Here is a 24372-nt window from a genome sequence, read left to right as displayed (position 1 = left end):
AAAATAAATTCTTTAATTTAAAAAAAAAAGTAATTTTAGTGGCTAGGTGGTTAGCATGGTCGTCTTCCTTCTACCTTCGTCTACCTTCAGGTTGCGGGTTCGGGAATTATTTATCCAGTTTAAAAAAGCATGCATATGATGATGATGATGATGAAAATGATGACTATTATTATTAGTAGTAGTATTATAACCTATTACAAATGGAGATATATAAATAGATAGATTGATAAATTGATACTTTATTGATCCCAAATGAAATTCCTAATATCCAGCAGCACTAGAGGCAGTAACACAAGACAAGTTTGTAGATGTAATTGCACACTGTATATCTTACGTATAACAGCAGACAGGGGGAAAAGTGAGAACTGACTGAGAAAAGTTACTATAAAACGCATTGATTTTCTGTTTTATGCTTATTGTATTTTATTTGTATTATTTACAGCATTAAAAATATTTTACTTGATAAAATAAAGTTTAACAATCATTTGCTACCTCTCTATTTCAAAGCTGAAGCTGTTAAAAAAAGACAGATGGAAGGAGGTGTGAGGACGAAGGACAAGCAGACGAGGAAGTCAAAAAGCAAAACAAGGAGAAAAATGAAAGGAGACAGAGGATGGGGGGAGCAGAGGGGTGGAATGAAGCATTTTAGGCTGATGAGGTTGGGGGGGGGGTGAGGAGCATAGAGGAGGGGGATGGAGTGAGAGAAGAAAGAATGAAGAATGACAAAAGGACCATGTGACTCCATGACAGGAAGGAGATGAGCTGCCTGTCTGTGAAAGCCGTTAATCTGACGTAAAGATGTGTGTCGCTGTGTGTCATTTTAGATTAGACGCACAGACCATGGCTCCTATAAAAGCACAAGCTGATGGTCCATTTTTAAAAATGAAGGTAAACGCTGTGTCGTCCATAACCAGGCCAGTCTGAACATGAACTGCACTTCTGCAGCGTGAAGACAAAGCAGTCATCTACTGAGGGTTGGTGTGGCCGAGTCTCAACAGCTCACACACACACACACACACATGCTGTGCACTTCTCTTTTGTTCACAATAGGTAAGCTGTGCTTAGGGGCCGCCGTTTCCTTCTCGGAACAGAAAAAACAATTCATTCAGTTTATCAGCGCTTACAGTTTAAAAAGGAGAACAAATTTTTAAACTGTAAACCATGCACCAAAATAATTTACAGCATAATCAGGTGCATTATAGTCTCTCAATGTCTCTCTCTCTCTCTCCAGCTCGTCTCCATGTCCTCATCTGAAGAGGCATACTTTTCTATTCTAATCTATCTTTTTATTAATCATGGTTAACTCCTCCTGCACATAATCAAAAATAAACCCATGGCAAGTATCGTTAGAAAATATTAAAGAATAATTAAAAAATGCACCAAGCGGCACGGTGGTGTAGTGGTTAGCACTGTCGCCTTGCACCTCCAGGGTCTGGGTTCGATTCCCGTTTTTGTGTGCATGGAGTTTGCATGTTCTCCCCGTGCTTGGTGGGTTTTCTCCAGGTACTCTGGTGTTCTCCCACAGTCCAAAGATATCCAGGTTAGGCTAATTGGTGTTCCCAAATTGCCCGTAGTTTGTGAATGTATATGTGTGTGTGCCCTGCGATGGATTGGCACCATGGCCAGGGTGTGAACTAAGCCTCCTGGGATAGGCTCCAGGTCCCCGCGACCCTGAATACAGGATAAAGCGGTATAGACGATGAGTGAGAGTGAGTGAGTGAGAAAAAAAATGACCCCTTCATGAACTTCCCTTCTTACCCTGATGTGTCCATCACCCTGAAATAGGCTCAATCTGGACTCATCAGATCACATGACCTTTTCCCAAGTCCATTTATATTGTTTTTAATGAGGCTCACAGGTAGAACTTCACAAAAAAAAAAAAAAAAAAGTTGGACAGCAAGGGGTAAGAGGGCAGGTGCTCGAGCACCCTTAGCCACGCCCTCTGCACGCACATGTCTGTCATATCAACATAAGTAAAAACATCAGTAGTTATTCCTTAGTACATCTTGGTTAAATTAATGTCTTAATGCAGTTTTTAAATTCTAATCAAGATTGTTCATACTCATATATGAATATTAATTTAAAACTCATTAAAACATTCACGAATGCTGTTTAAAAGTTTAAACCAATACAGTTCTCACAGTTCTCTATTTACTCCACTCTCTTTATTACTCCAGTCCCAATTTATATAATAATAATAATAATACAGTAATAATGTATAATATGCACTATAATAGTGTAAATGTTCTCAAAATATTCATTAAATATCCCATATTTAAAAGAACTACTGTTTGCATTGTGTGCTATACTGTAGATGCCGACATATTTTAAGGTTTAGTTAAATATGTAAAGGTTATTCTAATATGTAAAAACATTAAATAATTTGTCTTATTTGTAAATTGCATTATGTTAGAAGCTTAAAAAAATCTACATCATAAGCAACAATCATTTAAGTAAAAAATAGTAAGAAAATACATGTGCATTACAATACATTTTAGTAAGAAAATACATGTGCAAATATACTTTGTACACTATTATGCTTATGACTAGACATAATTTTAGTTAGATTAAATTCACTGTAAATTAAATGTACGTTTTACAGCTAAATGTTTTCGATATTGTATAATTTATTATATTCTTATTCCATTCCTTATTTAAATTAATTAAATATTTAAGGTCGGATAGAGGTCTGTGATGTTAGGGGAGAAGCCTGAGGTGCAGTCGGTGTTTAATTATATTCCAGAGAAAGTTAGAGGGGATGAAGTCAGGGATTTGGGTAAGACATTTAACTCCAACTGTAACGCATCATGGAATTCACTTTGTGCACAGGGGTGCTGGCATTAAATTTGCCCAAACTTTTGCCACAGTTTAGGCTGTATAAACTGTATGCTATGAAACTTAAAAAAAAAAAAAATCACATTAAAAAACTAAAAAACAACCAAGCAACTCTTTAAAGCAGAACTGCTGAACAATCGGTCTCTTTCATAACAGATGGAAAACCAGGAATGAGATCTGAGCAAATCAGCTGGAAACCACGTCTTTTAACCATAACCAGAAAAACAAGTACTGTGTGTTTATGGCTTTCATTCAGTTAAACATTTTTAAGGAACAATAAAATATCAAGTGCAGAAAAAGTCCTTGAGGTTGCACTGTAACTCAATCTAGTTTGCTCAGAAAAAAACATGACTTTTATTAATAATTGTGTTCATATGAGCCGGAGTGTTCTCCGGGCAGCATGTCGCTACAGTCCATCGTTTTAACAACAATATATTAAAGTAAGAAAACAAACAGCTGTTTACAATCGTATAAATCAGGATTTATCACAAATATCAGCATTTTCGTAGAATCTTTAAGCAGTTTCCAGCATATGAGATATCAATGTACTGTACAGCTGAAGGTCAAGTATTACATCTTAGAAAGAACAATTTTTCTAACAGCATTCCCACATCATTTTAAAGGAGCAGTTTGTAACATGTCAGCGCCATCTTATGGCTGAGAGGAAAATAGCAACACAATGGCAAGCTTTTCTCTTTCTCTGACCAATCTAATCATGTCTGACAAGTTGCATCTTAAGGAGAAAAGAAAAAGCTAAATATTAATTTTAAGCAACATGTTTCAGGGCCAGAAAAAAAAGGTAAAACTGGAGCTTGAAACTAACAACATTTCCAGAATGAGTAAACTTTATTTTTATTTGTATGAATTTTTCGATGGATTCCTTAAAGTGCTAAAACGATTAAAGGTCTAAAAACCATGTTCAAAAATTACACACTGCTCCTTCAAGAAGTGTCATCTGGTTTACTCGCTGTTCAAAACTTATCAACATTTTAGAGATTTGTATTGTACTGACAAGGTTAAACTGAAACTGTGGGAAAACAAACAAACAAAACCCAAAAAAATGTGAACTGCGAAAGTGAACGTCCCAGTCCAACACTATGTATGACCTGCTTAAAGTGAGCATGTAACTTTATGTACTTTTATAACACATGAAACAAGGAAAGCAGCATAAAATTTATAAAACAACACAAAACAAAGCAGGAGGTCAGGTCAGGCAAATCTGTAGTCGAGTACTCAGAGACTTAAAGGACAGGATTATTTAAAATGAAACGTGTAAAGCGTAGCTTCTACGTGGTCATATACGGTACATACTGCATAATCAAGTGTGTACATACATGAACATCTTTGTTTTTCAATCTTAGGAAATATTGTACTATTTTGTGATAGTGGATTTATATTTTCTCATGAGTGGTAATCATTAAAATTTAAACTAACAAACAAACAAAAAAAACTCAAAATTTTTTCACTTTATGTGCAACAATAACTTATAGAATACTTTATATATTTATGGGAATCACCATGGGCCACCTGATACAATATTATCATGATAGCTACAGTAGGTGCTGATTCTATTTGTATTGCGATTCTATTTCTATCCACTTCTATTGCGAAGTGTCACAATGTTTCCGATGATCTTGCGCTTCTTGCCAGTGAATAGTTTAGGGAACACCACCTGAGGGATTATAGAGGACTGGCAAAAAAAAAAAAAGGGGGGGGCGTGGGGGGAGGATTCAATGAGTGATCCATTATTTGCCAAACCAAGGAATAATGATGTGTCATTTAAACAATCCCTCTCTCTCTCTCATAAAGTGCAACAGTATATCCCCTCTAGCTAAACCTTTTTACTATTAATATCCTCACATTGACTATTTGACCATTTACATTCCTCATGCTGATTAAAGACTAATAAAGGATTGCACACACAACTTTTACAAATTGCTTAGAAACTGTAAAACAGTTTGAGACGATTGAAATGAGAGAAGGCAGCGTTTTGGATAACTTGCCGAGTAATCGTTTAGCTTTTCTTTCTTCTTTGCAAAAGTGCTGCTTTTGCTGCCAAATATATTTGGTGACATTAAATTATACAAGGTACTGAGCAAAAGTCTTAGGCACATGCAAATAACTTGCTCTAGAAAAGGGTGTCTTAAAAAACAACAACATTAAAAATACTACTTTATGTGACGAGTCTTTGCTTAAAATATAGTCTTAGATAGTTAAATTTTTTAAGGAAATTATCTGCTTAGTTTTACTTTCTTTACTGAACACTGTGAGGACTTTGTCTAACCTGCTTCTTTTTTATGCAGAAAAAGCCTCTTTTTTTGGACTTTTACATAATATGCTGCTTTCTTTTTTTGGCCTAAAGATATTTTTCCTTTAAGACATTTTTTTAAATGTCATGACTTAATAACAAAGTCATGAAATAATCACATGTAACAAAGTTTGTTCAAAAACAAAACAATGCCTAAGACTTTTGCACAGTACTGCATGTTTGTTTGATCGCTGCTATATGATTGTACGAATCGAACACATTTTGATAAACTTCTAAACTTATTTCACCTTAATAACCCTGTCTGTTCACATTCACACAAAACTAATAGCAAGAATATCAGAAAAGAAACTACTGTAAGGGTAAGAGGAAGTGGGCGGAGCTTCCAGGATGTCAGGTAATATATAATCTGATGATGTTCATTAGACCTCATGAAATAAAATGAAATTGTTCTGTTAATGTAGTTTTGAAAGAGATGACTGGTATTATATAATATTATACTAATATTAAAATGTAAAGCTTCTAACAGATTTGAGTAGCTGTTTTCTTTAGTCTTTAGCTACAGTATGTAACGTTGCTTGATCTCAAAAATAATAATAATAAAAAAGGCAAAAACAAACCAGATTCATGGTTAGTACCATAAACCATAAAAAAAACTGTCCTGTTATGGTAAAATAAAATCTCGTCTGCGTACGCGTACTAGACTAATTGATACGATTTGAGCCTCACAACCCTTCGACGGTGTGAATGCCCTTAAGCGTAGTGAAGAGTTCTCTCGGCAAGATGACGTAGCTCTGTCCGAGCTCCAGCTCGCTCTTAGTTTTCGGGATTTCCTCCATGGCTCGGAAACGCTCCAGCTGCCTCTCCTGCCTCCTGCACTTCTGCCGCAGCGTCTTCAGCTTCCTGCGCAGTTTGTTCAGCTGCTCCACCAGCTGCTCCACTCGCTTCTTCTGCTGCACGATGTCCTCCACCGTGTAGTTGTGGTCGCACGAGACGAAGGCACTCGCCCGCAGAGGGTCCTCCTCTTTCACGGGGGCGGACGGAGACGGACCCGGGACGGACATAGGGGTTGGAGAGGAGGGTCGGGGTTCTGGGGTTTGCACCATGTCAGGTTCTGGGGTGTGGGAACTGGGTGAGGGCAGGGAGAAGCTCAGCTCAGGAGACATGGCTCCGTCTGGCGATTCAGCCTGAAAGACGACAAAGAGACTTATTAGCGTTTTTTTATATGGTGTGCAAAAGTCTACACAACCTTGTATTTTGGAATTACTGCCTGTCTTAGAAAATTACTCCTGACAAATTAAAACGTTCACTGAGGAAACATCAGGACCTATTTTTTTTTAGCACTCACTCCCGTTGTATGATCACATGGTGCTTTAATAAAAATTTTTTTTTAAATAGTTAAGCAAAAATTCACCTCCGTTTGTATCTTATTTAAATGAAACAGGGAAGGCACTGCGTTTTCCTTCAGCACCCGGTTGTTGCATTCTCGTTTGAAGCAGTCTTTGGTGAAGTGCTGGGAGCAGATGTTGCTGTATTTCGTCGGTTTGAAATTACACCTTTTCATCGCCGCCACCCATTTCCCGCACAGGTCGGGTCTCGCCAGAGGGAATCTACGTAAAGAAAGAAAGGAAGAAAGAATAGTCAGAACTCAAATTCGTATGATCTACCTGCAATGACTCGAAGACCTAGTTAGCAGAAACGTTTAATATGTATAAGATTCGGTCTGTTTGACGTAGTCCATAGCAGGCGGTGTCACGTCAAAGAGATCAGGTGTCCTCGGTTCAATCTCTGTGGGAGTTCAAAAATTCAATTGGCAGTTTAAAAATTCAATTAAAGCACCATGTGATCGCATGTCTAGGTGGGAATCCTTTATGTCCTCAGGTGCCTTCTGCTTCACAGAAAACCAAACCAGTCGTTGGATTGGCCTCACTAAAGGTGAATGAGATGGGATGCCTGTAATGATCTGGTGTCCCATCAACATCCAGGGTGTATTCCTGTATCAAGTCCAGCCTTATGTCTGACATCATTTAGAGATGGATAGATTGATGTGTGAAAGAAAAGGTGTTCAGGACAGTGGTGAGACCAATGATGCTTTATGGCTTAAAGACATTGGCACTGAAGAAAAGACAGGAGGCGGAGTTGGAGGTAGCAGAGATGAAGATGTTGAGGTTCTCCTTGGGGGTGACAAGGATGGATAGTATCAAGAATAAGTCCATCAGAGGGACAACCCATGTTAGATGTTTTGGGAATAAAGTCAGAGAGGCCAGATTGAGGTGGTTTGGACATGTTCAGAGGATAGATGGTGAGCATATTGGTAGAAGGATGCTGAGGTTGGAACTGCCAGGCAGGAGGTCTAGAGGAAGACCAAAGAGGAGATTTATGGATGCGGTGAGAGAGGACATAAAGTTAGTTGGGGTGAGAGGAGGAAGCAGAGGATAGGGTTAGGTGGAGGCAGATGCTTCACTGTGGTGACCCCTGAGAGGGAACAGCCGAAAGACAAAGAAGGAGCTTGATGTGTGAAAAGCTGTAATTGTAATTATCAGATAATTTATGTAAATCTGGTGTAATTTAACAGCATGAACTATAAAAAAAGTCATAAAACATGATGAAAATGCCAGTCCCAGGCCTGGATTACAAATGGGCTGGTTGCGTCACAAAGGGCATCCGATGTCCATCTTGTTCTGTCTTACCGGACATCATCACTTTAAGCCAGATACTCACCTCGCAGCTTGACTATAAAGAGTATGTCAATCAGAAGTAAACATCTTTTTATACTCACAAGAAAAACTGGAAAACAGAGTGTTTAGAGACCAATCCATGTTCTGGGTGAGGTGGAGAATCGATCCTGAACTCTGTGGGAATGTTCTCGCATGTCCGTGTGGCAATCCTTCATGCTCTCACTTTTCTTCTGCTGCACAACAGTGCATGAGATGGGACACATGTTACGATCTGGCGTCCCATCAACATCTGTCTCACGTCCAGCCTTCTCGGGATACTCACCGGCCATGCCTGACATCATCATATGGAGACAGATACTCACCTCGTGGCTTGGCTGGAAAGAGGACGTCAATCAGGAGCAAACATCAGATGATACTCATAGTTGTCACAGGAAACATTGGACAGGACAGCGCCAGAGTGTTTAGAGAAACCAATCCATATTCCGTGATGTTTTTTTTTTTTTTTAAAGAAACCTGGATAAAAGCCAGATGGACAAGGAGAGAAGATGTGAAAATCAATGATGTTTCCAGTGGAAAAAAGAATTACAAGGTGTCTTGGCTGAATTCCAAATGGTTTCCTAGTGCACCTGGAGATGGAGTGCACTAGGAAGCACACTTATTCCACACCTTGGTGCACTAGTGCACTTGGCAGGGAGGAATTGGGATTGCACCCGAGTTAGAAATATAATGAGAAAGTGATGAGTAAGCCAAGACACGTCACACATTCACAGGACAAGATGTACAGAGTTTCCAGCTCCTGGAGTCCAGCTGTCTGCTTCTTTCCTTCCCTTCTTTCTTCTTTTCTTTCTTCTCTTCTTGATATCTAAAAGACACCGGACAAGCCTCGACTCTCTCACGGTGAGCTCGCGAACTCCGACTTACTTGTGAAACGAAATGTCCTTATCTTTATGGTATCTGTTTTTACACCCGTACGCCGAGCACGACTGCACCATCCTCGTATCGGCCCTGTCAACGACTTGTCTTCAGTCGTTTTTTTTTTTTATCTCTCCCCCCCAAAAAAACCTTGTTTTTATTCGTCCTCTCAGAACACAGCTGTTACTCACTGTACTTTTTGTAGTGCGCATGCGTCTAAATCGTGCGCACGCGCAAGACTCGCGGCGGTGGCGTTTTGGTTGCCAGGATTCAAGATGGCGGTGATGGGATGTACGGGTCACGTGACACGGGTCTCGAAGTTGATTGGCGCGCTTCTTCCTTCTCCTTTGCGCGCGCTCGTGCGTTCTCTACTTGACTGACATGACTTGTATAAAATATGAATATGTTAAGTAAAATAAATATAAATACAATAAGTAAAAAAAGGGGGGAGGATCTTAAAACCTAGTAAATATGTTTAATATTTAACTGTTTAAAATAGTGAGACTATAATAAAATACAGTGTGCAAGCTATGAACTGTGTGTGTGTGTGTGGGGGGGGGGGGGGGCTCCTCTTGATGGACATAACTAGAATAAAACATTAATATGTTAACTACAATAAATTTAATAAATAACAAATAACTTTTTTTGTAAAAAAAAAAATTAAACAAGTAACTATAAACAAAATGATATATATAGTTGCAAAGCAATGATAAGACCCTAAAATCCCTGGATGCTGGAAAAAAGCATCACTTTATGATGTCACTCAAGACTTAAACAAGTGAATCTTGAACACTCAGGAAGTTATAAACCACTTTTTGGCATACGTTTAAGGCAATCGTATAAATCCCCTATGACAAGTTTATCAAATTTCATTGGGTGCGTTTGGCAAACAACCCAAAAGAACTGAGTTCCTGACTTGTTCAGCTCTAAATGTGTACACAGTTTTACATGTATATCTGCTATGCAGCAAACACACTTGCTCAGGGGGCCAGACACTCAGGCATCCCAATGGCAGCAGATTCCATCCTATGTGCTGATTTTCAGAAATTTTAGAGCATGCTTAGACCCCCTAAAAGCCCCGGATGCTGGAAACAAAAAAAAACATTAGAGAAGAACAATAGGGCCCTTCACATGACATTATCACTATCAGAGCATCATTACTGCTATAATGTTAGTGCTTGCACCTTAATGATTATAAAACTTAAATAACTATAAAAAAATAGTAAATACATACAATATTGAAATACAGTGTACAAATTATAAAGTGTGTGTGTGTGCATGTGCAAAAATTTCTTTTTGACTGACAATTATTTGGACATAATTAGTATAACATATTAATATGTTTACTACAATAAATATAATTACAATAATACAAACAACTTAAAGTAACTAAATAATTTTATAGGATTATTAAATGCACTCAATATTCAAATATTTATAACATACAGTGTGCAAATTATAAACTGTGTGTGTGTGTGTTTCCATTCAGTGATGAGCAATTAATCCATACCAACTAAAGACTCACATGATTGATGCGTCAAATGTACAGGTATGACTAATGCATCTAGCATTTATAAAGACCTTGCATCGACTTAATTCCTAGACAATTTCTTCTCGCCTGTGCATAAGCCCTTGTGGCTTCATGTCTGGCTGGTGGGTTTGTGATTGTGGTGTAAACAGGAAGATGAGATACAGAACTAAACAGGAAACCTAGTGTACTAGAGATACACGTGACAGCAGAAGGTAGTGTGTTTGTTGACAGGCGTATACAGTGCGACATACTGCTGCTCAAAGTGATTCAGGGCATGGAGTTCATTTCGACAGAATTAGGCTTGTATTGGAAATACGCTTCATCTGAAGTGCAAGACAGGTAGGATATCCTGTTACTAAACATTTCATGCATAATGATTAGTGTAAAGGATGTAATTTCTTTTTCAATATTTTTATCTTTCAGTCTTTATTGTGGTAGGATTACAGAATATAGAGTTTAAACCAAAGCATGAGAGTGTACAAGGATGTTTTTGTGGTACAGAAACTTGCACCTGTAGCTGATATTAAGTGGATATTCTTGTGGTAGTGCATGTACTGATTGATGTACATTTTTAATAATATGATAAATTAGAGAACAAAAGGATGCTAAAGTAGAGTATTTACAGATTTACTGATGAAGGGATGAAAGCAAAGCCAGCATCAGTTAACATCTGTTGATAAAATTTATCATCTTTCTGATATGATATGACTTTTCTTCTATGTTGTGCTCATTATTTGACTTGTTTATTCGTCCAGTTGCTGAAAAATTACGTTTTTATTTTTGATTTTTGTTCGTTTGTTTTGAGAAAGCAAAAATTTTGCCTGCTAAAGTAATTTACATTTTAAATGTTTTATAATATAATAGTATAATATAGTATAGTCACTTTTCTAAACACGTCCGTTTTACACCACAAGGGGGCAGTATAACACAAGCTTTAATTCTCTGCATTTAAAGGATGTTTTTTTTTTTTTTTTTTTTTTAAACCAGGCTTACAAGAATGGCCCTCTTAAATCTTTAATTATTATTATGATTTTTTAAATGATTATTATTATTATTATTATTATTCTGTGTAGTTTGTCTTCTTATTATTTCCAGTGTATGTTTCATTTATTAATGTGTTCTGAATGTGTTGTAAATGGTAGGTACAAAGTAGGTACCTTAATTAAAGAACTATGAATGTCCCAGGTGGGGCAGCATGATGGCGCTGTGTCCTCAAGGGTTCAATTCCTGGCTTAAGTTTGTGTGCATGGAGTTTGCATGTTTTTTCCGTGCTTGGTGGGTTTCCTCCTCGTACTCTGGTTTTCTTGCACAGTCAAAAGGCATGCAGATTAGTTGGATTTTCTAATTTCCCCTTAGTGTGAGTAAGTGTGCTTGTGTGTCAGGATATATATATACACTCACCTGGGCTTTAACCCAGATCTTCAGATCAGGAAACCAACTATCTAGAGCCTTAGCTACCTGAGCCACCACTTCCACATCTTACAGGTAATGTATTGTGGTAAAAATAGTTCCCCTTTAAGGTCGCTCAGGGCAAACAGCTTTGGTTTATCAAAATGTCCATCTAGAAGCTTTTTTATAATGAAACTTGCCGTTCAGCACTCCTGGCGAACTCCTGGTTTCCTTATTATCCGCGTTAAACATGCAGTTATCACACAGTTATCAGTGGTTATGGAAAGCCATCAGGGTCAAACATGATCATATGATTAATTTGCATTAGTAATGCATTAAAACCCTGGATAAATCACAAGCGTTAACGTTTGTTATAAAACCGGGATAGAAGTTGCTGTCAAATGAAGTGTTATAAATGTGTTATTAATCCTTAATATAGGCATCACTTAAATAAAGTGTTATTAATGTGTTATGAATATCATGAAGTCGATACCCTTCAAATTCATTCTATAAATCTTCAACGAAGGCCAAATTTTCTAATTTAGCTATGACGTTATGAGTATGTGTAATATGTAATATGTAGAAAACTGTTATGACATCCAAATATGATGTATTCTTCAAAGGAAGTGTTATGAATGCATTTTGAAGGCCTTTACATCATGTGTTACTCTGAGATCCTATATATAAAAACTGGGAGCTTATTATATTCAAACGTATTAAACATATTGGAAATGAACGAACTTGCTCAGTGCATTATGGGTAACATATCCACACATTTTCTCACACATATAGTTTATGGCTAGGGCTATTAAATATAAAAAAAGAAGAAATTAAATAAATTACAGAAAATTACATTCAGACACATGACTCAGCTGAAACAACTGTTTTGAAACCCTAATTAAACTTTCCTCATCACAACACAGGATCAGACCTTTCGAAAGTAAGCTGATGCGAATCTGTCCAGAAAGACGGAGAAAAGAGAGAGAGAGTGAGAGAGAGAAGGGCGAACACTCCTTCCTGCGTGACCTATTTCACTCCGAGGTTCTCGAAATCCTCCACGATAATTGTTCCCATCTGAACTAAAAATGTCGAAAAAATCTCTAAATCCGTGCGATTCGAAGCGACTGGGTGGAAATGGCGAAGATTAGCCGCTTGCCGGTGCTATTTCGGGTTTATCACATATTAATTTGCATGTCTCTATTGACACCTAATTACAGTAATACCCACCTACACTAGGAATTACCACCGATAACGCCATCAAACAGACGCCGTTACTGTCAGAGGGAAAGGCTGATTATTAGCTGCGTTGGCGTGGAGGCGCACATGCAGTACTCAAACTTAGAACATTTCTCAGAAAAGATGTTGTGAGGGTGTGAGAAGGTAAAAACCTGCCGTGAGGTTGCTTAAGCAGACCGTATTGGTGAGGTTCGGCGTTCGCGTACATTTACAGTAGCGCACATAAAGGTTGCAGTGAAAGGCTTACAAGAGGTTGTGGTTTACGTATGAGGTTGCCTTGAGCACATGAGTTTTCTGCTATCGCGATGATCTTTCAGCACCGCTTATCAAATGTGTAAATCACGCTACCTTCAGATGAGCCCTGGCCCCGTGAATCTAAGCTCGTATTTTTCTTTCTAGCATTCTCAGAGAGAGAGAGAGAGAAAAAGAAAGGGAACGTACCGCTTTTCTGTTTTGTAGTATTTATTATAGATGAGTTAATAACGAAAGCTCGATGTATACTGTAACAAGTCAGCAAGACCCATCAATCCTCACGAAACATCAACAGAAGAAATAGTTAGAAAAAAAGTTAAAGGTTTTTGATTTATTCGTATCCCACGTTTAGAAAGACGCCTGTCTGATTGTTGCTTTTTTTTTACTACAGTGTTTATATGAACGTTCCTTCATCTTCAGTAAGCACTTTATCTTTGTCAGGGTTGCACTGGAGCGAGCCAGAAGCTCTGCCTGGGTCTGAGGAACTACTACAGCCTGTAACTATGTAATGTCTAACAACGATGATGATGATGATGAGGATAATTGTAATAATAGTAATAATGATGTATAACAGTAATTGAAAAAATGACAATATTGAAGTAATAGTAATTGTAGTAATTATACGTTTAATAGTTTGTAAAATATATACAATCATTTATAAAAGAATTTGTTACAATTGTTTATATTATGATATAATTATAGTAGTAATAATGATTTTTTAAAAATAATAATTATTATTTTTATTATTAAAGTAATTAATAAAATATCATGACATAATAGCAATATTAATAGAATTTATTATGATGTCGGTAATGACATCTAATAGAATATATATAGCTCTACAAAGCCTAGCAGTGGGAGTGAGTGAGAGCCACTGGTGGCTGTAACAAGGAAGAAGAAGCAGGAGAAGAAATAATAGCCCTACTTTTAGTGAGGAATAATGACCACAATGACATACAGTATTAAATAGAATAATAAGGATGTCATATAGTATAAGGAGTAAAGATATAAAAGCACTATTAATAGTAATGAATAATGGCATATAGTGGTAATAGTAATAATGACGTTTCTTAGTATAGGTAATAATAACGTAAGAGTACTACTTATAGTGAAAGGTTCGTTCATGAGATATAATAGTTATAGTAATAATACTGTCTAATAGTATAAGAAGTAATGACATGATGGCACTACATGTAGTACAGAATAATGGCAGTAATGATATATCATAATAATAATGATAACGATGTCTTATAGTGTGAGCAGTAATGATATAACAGCACTACTCATAATAATGAATAATGACAGTAATGACATTATTATTAGTAATAGTAATCATGGTTTTTAATAGTATAACTAGTAAATGCAACAGTGCTAAATAATGACATACAAGAGTAATAGTATAAATGCGGCCTTTGAGTATAATGATAATAAATAATGACAGTAATGACAGAGTAATAATAGTGATGATGATGTCTTATACTAACAGTATAACAGCTTTCTGATAATAATGAATAATGACTGTAATGACATTCAGTAGTATTAGTAATCATGGTGTCTATTATAATGACAGTAGTGACATACAGGAGTAATAGTGGTAATGATGCCAAATAATATAATATAATGATAATGAATAATGACCATGATAAAATAGAGTATTATAGATGTAATATGGATTTTTTTTTTTATAGTAACAGAATTAAAGGAATAATAGCACTGCTGCTAGTGATAGTAATGTATAATGACAGTAATGACTCACAGTGAAAATAGTAATAATGACATGAGGTGGTATATATCGTTAACAAATAGTATTGATAGTAGTTGTAACGTCTAATAGTATAGGTAATAGTGACTACTTAACAGCGCTACTTATATTAACCAATAACGACAGGAATGACATGACATTATGATATACATAGTAATAATGTAGTAACATAAAAGCACTACTATTGGTGAGAAATAATAACAGTAATGACATACAGTAGTGATAATTATAGTAATAATGATATATAATCAGCAATTAAATAGTAGCACTAGAAATAGTAACAATATAGTAATAATAACATCTGACAGTATAACACAAAGTCAGTTTTAACTAATAATGACAGTAATGGCATACAGTAGTAATAGTTATAAAAATAGTCTTATAAATTGCTGTAATAGCACTACTAACAGTCATTGCCATGATGATATATAATAGTAATTTTAATGATGACAGTAATGACATGTATAACGTACAGTAACAACGAAAAATAGATTCAATTACGTATTGTGATTCTTTAATGGGGCAGTTTATGTAATTTTAAAATTAAATATGGGTATCGTGATAATATCATATCGGGTGGACCTCAGACATTCCCATCCCTAATGTACAATAATGTACGGTGTTATGATATAAATACAAATAATAATAGTAATGGTAAAATGATGTATTTTTATACTGTATATAAGTTGTTATGATAAATAATGATAAAAGCAAGGATCATGCATAAACTATCAGTAATAATGTCAATAATAGTTAGGAATTTATTATCATACTGTATACTGATTAGAATATAATGACATAATAGCAACGATCATAATGATAAACAATAACAGTTATGATGATATATAAAAGTAAAAGCAATGATGTATAATGGCTATAGTAGCAATGACATAATGTGGGAATACACAGACAATTCTGACCTTTCGAAAAGGGAACCGCTTTTAAAAAATACCTCCATGTTAACCCAGGAGGTCAAATGTTAAGGGGTTTTAACTTAGAATTAACTGAAGTAATAAACAACTCAAAGGAAAAAACCCCACGAAAGAGTAATGCAAGTGTCTTCGTAAAACCATATCCCCGATGAGTAACTGTAAAATGAAAAGGCACATGAATATCCCCTGAATTCTTGGCACCAGTGTTTGCCTACAGAGCCAAAACTTTCACTTCCTATAAGGTGACTGAGCGTTCCAGTGAAGACGAGTTCTCCGGAGAGGCCCGTCATTTAATCTGTTTAGTTTTGTATGTGAGGGTGCACGTGTGCGTCTTAGCGCAACGGTTGTGACAGTGGCCGTAACAATATTATCTGCGTGCGATTTGCATAAGTTGTCCTCATTCATCTGAGTAGCGAGGTCTAAGAAACGATCATTAGTAGATTACGCAGTAACAAGGCTGACTCAGTGCCACGCTGGCTCTGTTCCAAAACCACTGCTGGTGGGCATAGAAATGCCGTAATGAGCACTTCCTTCACCACGCTTCTTCACTCCTTCCTGCACCGCCGAGACTCGGTGTATGGTGAGGGATTTTCAAAACCTGCTTTATTTATTTCGGCGCTCCGTGAGTTCCGAGTAAAAGCACTAAAGATTTGCTGTGATTTGAAAAAAGAAGGGGGAAAAAAATGCTGCGTTTCAAAACAGTATGACGCTTAAATATGTTTAATAGTTTCATACAGCAGCATGGTATTCTGGGAAAATATTTACAGTACTGACTTTATTAAAGTATTATACTGTACCTAAAGGAACTTTGGTGCAACCCTGGAAATAAGGAACTTCTGCTGTTACAACGAATTATTTATTAAAGTATGACGTCATACTAGTTTCTTTTAATGCTAGGGAAGATCCAAACAAAGATCCATAAAACAACAACAACAACAACAAAAAAAAAATCTTGTTCACTGTGGCTTTATAGTCGTTAATAGTTCCTTCACCAGCCTTTTTTTTCTCCTAAGTTATTGATGATGATAATAATAATAAAAACAAAAACTAACTTGCAGGTATAAACCTCTCCATTTAAAATGTTTGTTGGAAAACATTCCATAACTCCTTCCATAACTATATTAAAAAGTCATAATATAAATAATGTATTAGAACAAGCATTCAGTTGTCTTTTATACCGCTTTATTCTGTATAAGCCTATCCCAGGAGACTTGGGGTATGAAGCGGTGCCAATCCATCAAAAGGCACACACACACACACACACACACACATCATATGACCCTATGGACAATTTGGAAACACCAGTTAACCTAATCTTCATGTCTTTTGACTGTGGAAGGAAACCGGAGTTCCCGGAGGAAACCCAACAAACACACACACTCCACCCACATAGACCCCGAGGTGGGAATCGAACCCTCAAAGCTGGGAATCGAACCCTCAAAGGTGAGAATCAATGCTACCGTGCCACCCAGAACAAGCATATTAATTTATAATTACTTCAACGACATATTACATATTTACTTAATCCGTTTGCTTTGGAACTTATGATATGTATTTGTGTTTTATAATGAGTCTTTTATAAACTGTCGTCGCAAGTAACGGTTAGTCGCGATGACCTATGACGTCACGGTTATTTGACGTCACCTATTTTACGGTTATAGTTATAGCTAAAACAAAAGGCTATTTAAAAACCGACCATTGTGACATTATCATAACTGTAATTATGAGGACTGTACCAAAAGTAATGCGAAAGTGGGTGCAACTTTTTTGGTTCGAATGAATGAAGTGTTACTCTTTCCCTGTACAAGGGTACTACTCAACATGGTCTCCGTCACGAGCCGTGCACTTGCGCCATCGTTGAGCCCAACTCTCGAATCCTCTTTGAAAATCCCCTGTGTCGCTGTTGACCGTCTCCCACGGCGTGGTTTGTCTTCATTGTCGATTTCCCCTTCTTCAAATTTCTTCATCCATCCATGCACATTGCTTTTGTCAGTGGCATCATCACCGTAATCATTCTGTAAAGAATTCTAGAAAGTTTTTGACTTTTGGATTGCTTTCAATACACATTGCATAATAATGTAAAAATACTCTCAATTCTGATATACCTACTGTATATTAAACTCTTTTTATTTTAAAGGGTGTAGTTTGCAGAGCATTTGTTTAAGCACTCACACGCGTGCTTGTGTGATCTATTAGCTGCTATAAGGCTGATGTCTGGTCTGGAGCGGACGCTAACGCACGCTATACTCAAAGCAAAAGCGTTAATGACTAGCTTTCTGCTTTTCTGTCTTGTTTTTCCGTCCGCTCTCCCCTTTCCTTTCCGTCCCTTTCCCCTTTCCTCTGACAGCCACACATCACGCCGTGATCCGGCTCGTAATGACAGAGTGCGCCGGACGCGGCTCTGCCTGCTCTTGTTTGGTACGGCGTTGTGTGTCATCATGCGGCGAAAAATATATGTTACGCTACCTGAAACGCTCTGATTTTTGTAATTTTCAGTCTTGCCCTCCCTCAAGATCGAACGATTCCCGACACCTTGGGCGCCGGGGTGACACGATATTATCCTGATGTCACAATATAAATCACAAGAGCTCCTTTCCCATGATGCACAATGCAGGGTTTTATTTAATTTTTTTTATTTCTTTATGAATACACATATTAATTGTAATTTCTATGGCAACAACTTATTCACAGGGGCTGAAAAAAATAAACAAGATAAAAAAAATGCTGTTTAATGAAGAATACTTTATAGTGTTTGATATGGTGAGTAGATTCAGGGAAGGAGTCTCCAGTGTCAGAAGTCTTCTTTTGGAAGTCTTCAGGATGGAGGATTTGTCTGTAATGTGACGCGCTGCATTTTAGCTATATAAAAAAAAAAGAAGCTGTTAAAGTGACGAAACTGCTTCATAGCTGAAACTTGTTTCGTGGATCCTAAAAATGAAACGTAACTATAAACGGATAAAAAGTACGAGAAAAGGCGTCCGACGTTACATTAACAAATGACTGATTGAATGCAAAATCTGTTTTCGTACCATGTGTTTTACTGGTTTCCAGCCCCAGTTTAAAGTATAATAAATATTATTTAATCTACATTCTATGTTCCATATTTCAGGTTTTTAGAACCACAATATATGAGTAATTATTGTTTTTCTGTTTACGGCTTACAGTAGTGGTTAGCGCTGTCGTCTGGCACCTCCAGGGTCCGGGTTCATTGCATGTTCTCTCCGTGTTTGGTGGGTTTCCTCCAGGTACTCCGGTTTCCTCCCACAGTCCACAGACATGTAAGTTAGGTTAATCGGGGTTCCCAAATTGCCTGTAGTGTGTGCTTTTGTGTGTGCCCTGTGATGGACTGGCACCATGTTCAGGGTGTACCCAGCCTTGTGCCCGAAGTCTCCTGAGATAGTCCCGATAGCCCAAAGTCTCCTGAGATAGGCGCCAGGCCCCCTCGCGACCCTAAATACAGGATAAGCAGTGCAGATGGGCAATTTGGGAATGCCAATTAGCATGTCTTTGAACTGTGGAAGGAAACCGGAGTACCCTGAGGAAACCCAAAAAGCACAGGGAGAACACCGATACCGAGGCGGGAATCGAACCTGGACCCTGAAGGTGTAGGTTACGTAAGTACAGTATAGAAAAGGTATAGAAAAAAAGGTCTTTCAAATGACCTTGAGTTTTTGTTTCCTTTTAAGTTATTATTATAATTATTATAATTTTTTACAGTTTACTCATTTATTTTATCTCTGCACTATTTCTCAACCTTTCTGCCTGCACGGTTTCATGTTCTAGCGGTTTCAGGTAGTTTAACCCTAGTCGAGTGTCGCCTGCGTGTCAAGTCTGTCAAGTGTGTGTTCGGCACTCGTACGCTCGGTCCGCCTAACGAACGCGTCTAAAATGAAGTCTCCGTGCAGATTCGCGCAGTCATCCGCGCATTATCTCATTGCTAGTTTCCTCTTATATTTCCGCTTGATAAATCCTGCTTTGTTAATCCTTTCTTTTTTCTTTTCTTTTTTCTTTTGGATGCCGAAGTTTCTGGAGTCAAAGTGCAATAAATCAGCCTGTCAGCCTGCGCCTGTGGGCTAAGCTCATGAAGGCGACATTGAGTTCCTCTTTTCAAATGCGTCTTTCAGGACAGAAATGGCTTTGCTCAGTTCCTTATGCATAATCGGGCCGAAGTCGGGACTGCTAATAACAATAGCGATGCTGTCTTTATTCCTGATACGAAATGTGCAACGCTTTTTCCGGGAGACATGTTGTGCCCGAAATGACACGTTGTTCTGAAATGATGCCTTTAATCATAAGGTGTTTTTGGTCTGCTTTACCTCCCTCCCAGTGGTCTGACCGAAAAACACACACACACACACACAAACACATGTTCGCACACGGCCGCGCTCATCCTCGCTACGAACGAGTGAATGAACAGGGCAAATGAGATCAGCACGAGCCCAGGCCAAGAGGGGCTGATGTCATCGGAGTTGATAACAACTTTCAGATGTGCGATTGCGCACTGCGGCCAACTCGACGACGACTTCTTCCATTACACATCGCACAGGCATCGGCCTGCCTGCCAAATAGTCTCCCAGTGATGTCACTCTGGAGCGTGTGGGCTTCGAAAGGGAGCGCGTCAAACAGCGTCCACTCGTGCCAGGGTGTCATTCTCTGGGTGCGTTGCACACAGACACACACGTACTGTATAGACACACACACTCGCACATAAATACGACACACTTCTTTATTCTTTACACAGCCCTCTTTAAACTCGCTGCGATCATGGAATGAAAAAAAAAAAACAGACATTACGTCTTTAGAGATTACGCGTCTCCAGATGAACACTTTTCCTTGTTCTCGATATCGTGTTGATACGTGACTCCGCTCTCGACAGCTGAGCCGTCCTGAGCTGTTAAATCCCTCCGATTAAACCTCTGCATGTCCGTACGGGCCACATCCTGTCCCGTGTAAATTGGTCCTCAATTCGCCAGGGTGCTCACTCGCTACGTCCAGTTGAGGTTACCCTTGGAAACTGGGAAAATATTTGGGTAAACCCAATACAGCGCTCGGCCTCGTGTTAAAGCTGCTCGCGCTCCGCTGAAGGCCAAACTCCCTCTTTTAAAAATGTGATGTAATTGCTGGAGACTTGATTTAATCAATGCTGTGAAAACAGACTGGGAGGATGATGGGTGTCACAGGCGCGGAGGGCTCGCGTTACAAAGCGGTCCCGATTAAAGCGCATTTATTTAGCCGGGTTCTAAAAAGCCCTTTGTCCTGCTGTTAATGCCACCGGGACGTGAACCCGTCTCGATTAAGCTGTGTGTCAAAGAGTGTGATAAACTCTCAGGGAACTAGCCAATAATATGCGATTAGTCACCCGTGAATCTGGACGTGGTAAAAGGTCGAACATGACAGCGGAGCGTGTTTTATGAGGCTTGTTTTGGTGGAGCGTGCTGTTGCACTGACTTGTTCTTTTGTTTTGTTGGGCCTCGAATGAAGGGAATACCGATTCGTTAATGAAAATGCGTCGGTAACATATGAAACTGGATTATTTGTTTTGGCGGAGAGAACGGCTTTTCACGATTCCTGTGGGCGGGTGGGCGCTTTACGACGATAAAGATGTTTTCTGAGCTTAAAAGCTCAAAACCGATTTAGAAAGAAAAAAGAAATCGAAAAGGTTTCTTCATCCAGCTTCATAGATGCGCTCCTGAAAATCCGTTTAACGTAAACTCGGACCTATTGCATGGACTGGACTGGACTCGAGCTGGACATGTCATATGTTTTTAACATGATACATATTTCAGTACCTGCAGCTGATTCAATCTAATAAAGAAACAGTCGAAGAAGTGATGGTGCAGAAATGAACAATGATGGCAGGAAAGCTGAAGTGAGCAGCGTCGCAGTCAGAGCCAGAATCCGTGTTGAGGGCAGTATCAGGATCAGAGTCGGTATCGGAATCATTTAAGCACTTGAATATCTCAGATCACTCAAAACAAGAGGCATTTTGGGCATCGCGTCAACACGACAGGCAACCCGAACTGCACATCAGCTGCTGGCACGTGAAGTCACCTGACTCGTTAAAGGCAGGGCGCTCGGGCTTAACTGCCGCTGCAGATAATGTGTGGGAGGAGTGCGGGAGCCATTGTTCCAGCCTGTCATGGTGGTAAATACACCACCACACCCCTAATCTGGGTTTGTGTTTTTAATGCCATGGGACGGCATGATTCATCGGTTTCTAAAGCCTGTGCTTGTTACATAAAAAAATAATAATAAAAAAGAATAATGACAATAAGAAATCTTTATTAAATACCCTTTCTCTTCACTCATGCAAGGAAAATGAATCCTACAGGTTGGGCAGGTTGAGAGGCAGGCATGTAGATCGCTCAATGAATTCACACTTGAGGACACTATATACAGTGTCTATTATATATATATATATATATATATATATATAAAATATATATTATATATATATACTATATTATGGTAATAATAAAAAAATGAAAAAACATTTATTAGTAGTATATTGATGTAATAAACATCATATTATTTTTCTTATCCTGAAGGGTGTATACATTTTTTGGCTGACACTCTTTTGTCTCTCTCTCTGTTTCTCTCTCTCTCTCTATATATATATATATATATATATATATATATTCACACACACACACACACACACCCTTATATTCTCTTCCCGTTGGCCGATTGCGATGAAACGAAGCCTGTGTTACCACAAGCTCGGTATACACCTGATACATCATGTTTTTAGTTGATGCTCGCACTAACAGACAGACAAAAAATTGCAAAAACCATGTGTTGTTCTGTTACTCCTTTTCGCAAATTTCATTATATGTATTTCGCAGTTTTATTAAATGTATAGATAATAATTCAAAATAAGGGTTAACGTAGCACCAGGGGGAATTAGTTGCGAGTTAACGTTTTCAATTAACTTTTAGAAAGTTTATTAAGTCCTTGTACTTGATTTTTGCTTGTTGTTTTGGACAGTTCCAGATGAAATCATGTGTCATTTTTTTTTATCAATAAATAATAAATAAATACAATACAAATAACAAAAGTTGTATATTTAAATAGGGAAAAATGATTTGGGTTTTAAAATTTTTATTTTCTATGCTAACAATTCATACTCTGCTGTAAAGAAAAATAATTAACATGAACCTGTTTTTCATTAAATGCTATTTTGTATATAAAAGAAAAAAAAAGACTTTCTGGTTTAAATAAGATCATATTTATTTTGTCTTCTTTTTCTCTTTTTTTTTTTAATGGTTAATCTTTTTAAAATTTTTATATCCTACCTTCTACTGCTTTGTGCTATAAATATCTATATATATATAAACAAAATACATTGTATTAAACTTGTTTATGTGAATCAGTTCTGACCGTTTGTCTTCTCTTTTTATCTTTTATTATATGCAAACTAAACCACTTACACCAGCATGTTGCCTAAACTGCTCTATGAGGATCGTTCTGGTCAACCAACGTGACAAAATCAAAACCTTACTAGTAAAACTGCTCATGTGGGTGTAAGCTGTTAATTATTTCTAACCTGTTACTAGATAGTTCAAAAACAATGCTAGATATTAAGATAATACCAGTTATACAACAGAGGAATCTGATTGGACAGGAGACATTCCATGAGTGGTGATAATAGATGAACAGTAACATCAAAGGGAAGATCAACTATATGTGTCTCTCTGCGTCACAGGTAATTATAATACTCATTAATTACACTAATTGTCGGTAGGTCGGTATGATCCGCCAGTCTGAGGAGAGAGCAGCTGCCTGCCAAAACCCACAGTCATGGAAGCACTTTCAGCAAGAAAAAGTTTCTGATCATGTTATTTTATTTTAAAAATATACTTGATGTGTTGAATAAGGGATTGTACGCCCTACATAGCGCATTAGCTTTCCAGTTAACGCTATTTGGGATTCAACTCCCTAAACCCAGAGCTGATGTTTTTAGGAGGAATAAGTGAAAATATACAGAAAAACTCATGACTGTCCGCCACCTCCAGGTTTCTCCTTAGCTTTTGACTACATGGTACCAGTAGGAATTTAAACCTATTTTCACCCAACTGTCAGTCGTATAAAAGCAATAACACACTCTAGGACGTGCCTACGATCGCATCACAGCCGTGATGATATTGATCACAACAGCACTCGGGTGATACTGCGTAATTATACACTTGTTTAGTGCAGGTGTGGAAACACTTCAATTCTTGAAGTTTGTGCCGCTGCTCAAAAGTTTGTGCACCCTTTACACTTTTTCAAAATGTGATTCGAATCATAAAAAAAAGGACCCAAATAAAAACATTATGAAAAAAATGACAAAAAATTGACTATAGCTTTAAACATCATTGAGGATTTTTTTTCCATCATAGCATGCTAAGTACTGTTATGCTAAACTGGCTTCATTATTATCGCTGTAGCACTGTATTTAAACAGTTTCCTTAAATTGTCTTTTGTAATTTATGTAGCAATAATCAAATTTTGAAAAGGAAAGATATAAAATCTGGTATTTATTAAGTATTTGTGGGAAACATAGCGTCTTTATGGTCAAACATGGAGATATGGATGTC

General features: G+C 37.7%; 1 protein-coding gene and 1 long non-coding RNA gene across 2 annotated transcripts in view; one reads left to right on the top strand and one right to left on the bottom strand.

Moving 5' to 3' along the window:
• Window positions 1–4538: 4538 nt before the first annotated feature.
• Window positions 4539–9013, bottom strand: thap1 (THAP domain containing, apoptosis associated protein 1). The gene is made up of 3 exons (XM_053484738.1): window positions 8701–9013; window positions 6516–6711; window positions 4539–6288 (listed from the first exon to the last, which is right to left on the bottom strand). The coding sequence occupies exons 1-3, from the start codon at window positions 8769–8771 to the stop codon at window positions 5827–5829; spliced, it is 729 nt and encodes a 242-aa protein (XP_053340713.1). The 5' UTR covers window positions 8772–9013; the 3' UTR covers window positions 4539–5826.
• Window positions 9014–10210: 1197 nt separating this feature from the next.
• Window positions 10211–24372, top strand: part of LOC128511756 (uncharacterized) — an 83853-nt gene continuing 69691 nt past the window's right edge. The window contains exon 1 of the long non-coding RNA XR_008356201.1: window positions 10211–10561. This is a non-coding gene — a long non-coding RNA (uncharacterized LOC128511756). The remainder of the gene's footprint in view (window positions 10562–24372) is intronic.

The sequence above is a fragment of the Clarias gariepinus genome, chromosome 24, assembly GCF_024256425.1.
Source record: "Clarias gariepinus isolate MV-2021 ecotype Netherlands chromosome 24, CGAR_prim_01v2, whole genome shotgun sequence".
In the NCBI taxonomy this organism is placed as follows: Eukaryota; Metazoa; Chordata; class Actinopteri; order Siluriformes; family Clariidae; genus Clarias; species Clarias gariepinus.
The sequence above is the reverse complement of the archived record's forward strand: the minus strand, read 5'-3'. Positions and strand labels throughout refer to the sequence as shown.

What these genes read in the sequence shown, in the direction of transcription:
- thap1 (XM_053484738.1), bottom strand. Translation starts at nt 8,771, where the DNA reads ATGGTGCAGTCGTGCTCGGCGTACGGGTGTAAAAACAGATACCATAAA. An exon ending in AAGGACATTTCGTTTCACAA is followed by an intron (nt 6,712 to 8,700) that starts GTAAGTCGGAGT and finishes TTCTTTACGTAG; the next exon opens with ATTCCCTCTGGCGAGACCCG. An exon ending in TAAATAAGATACAAACGGAG is followed by an intron (nt 6,289 to 6,515) that starts GTGAATTTTTGC and finishes GTCGTCTTTCAG; the next exon opens with GCTGAATCGCCAGACGGAGC.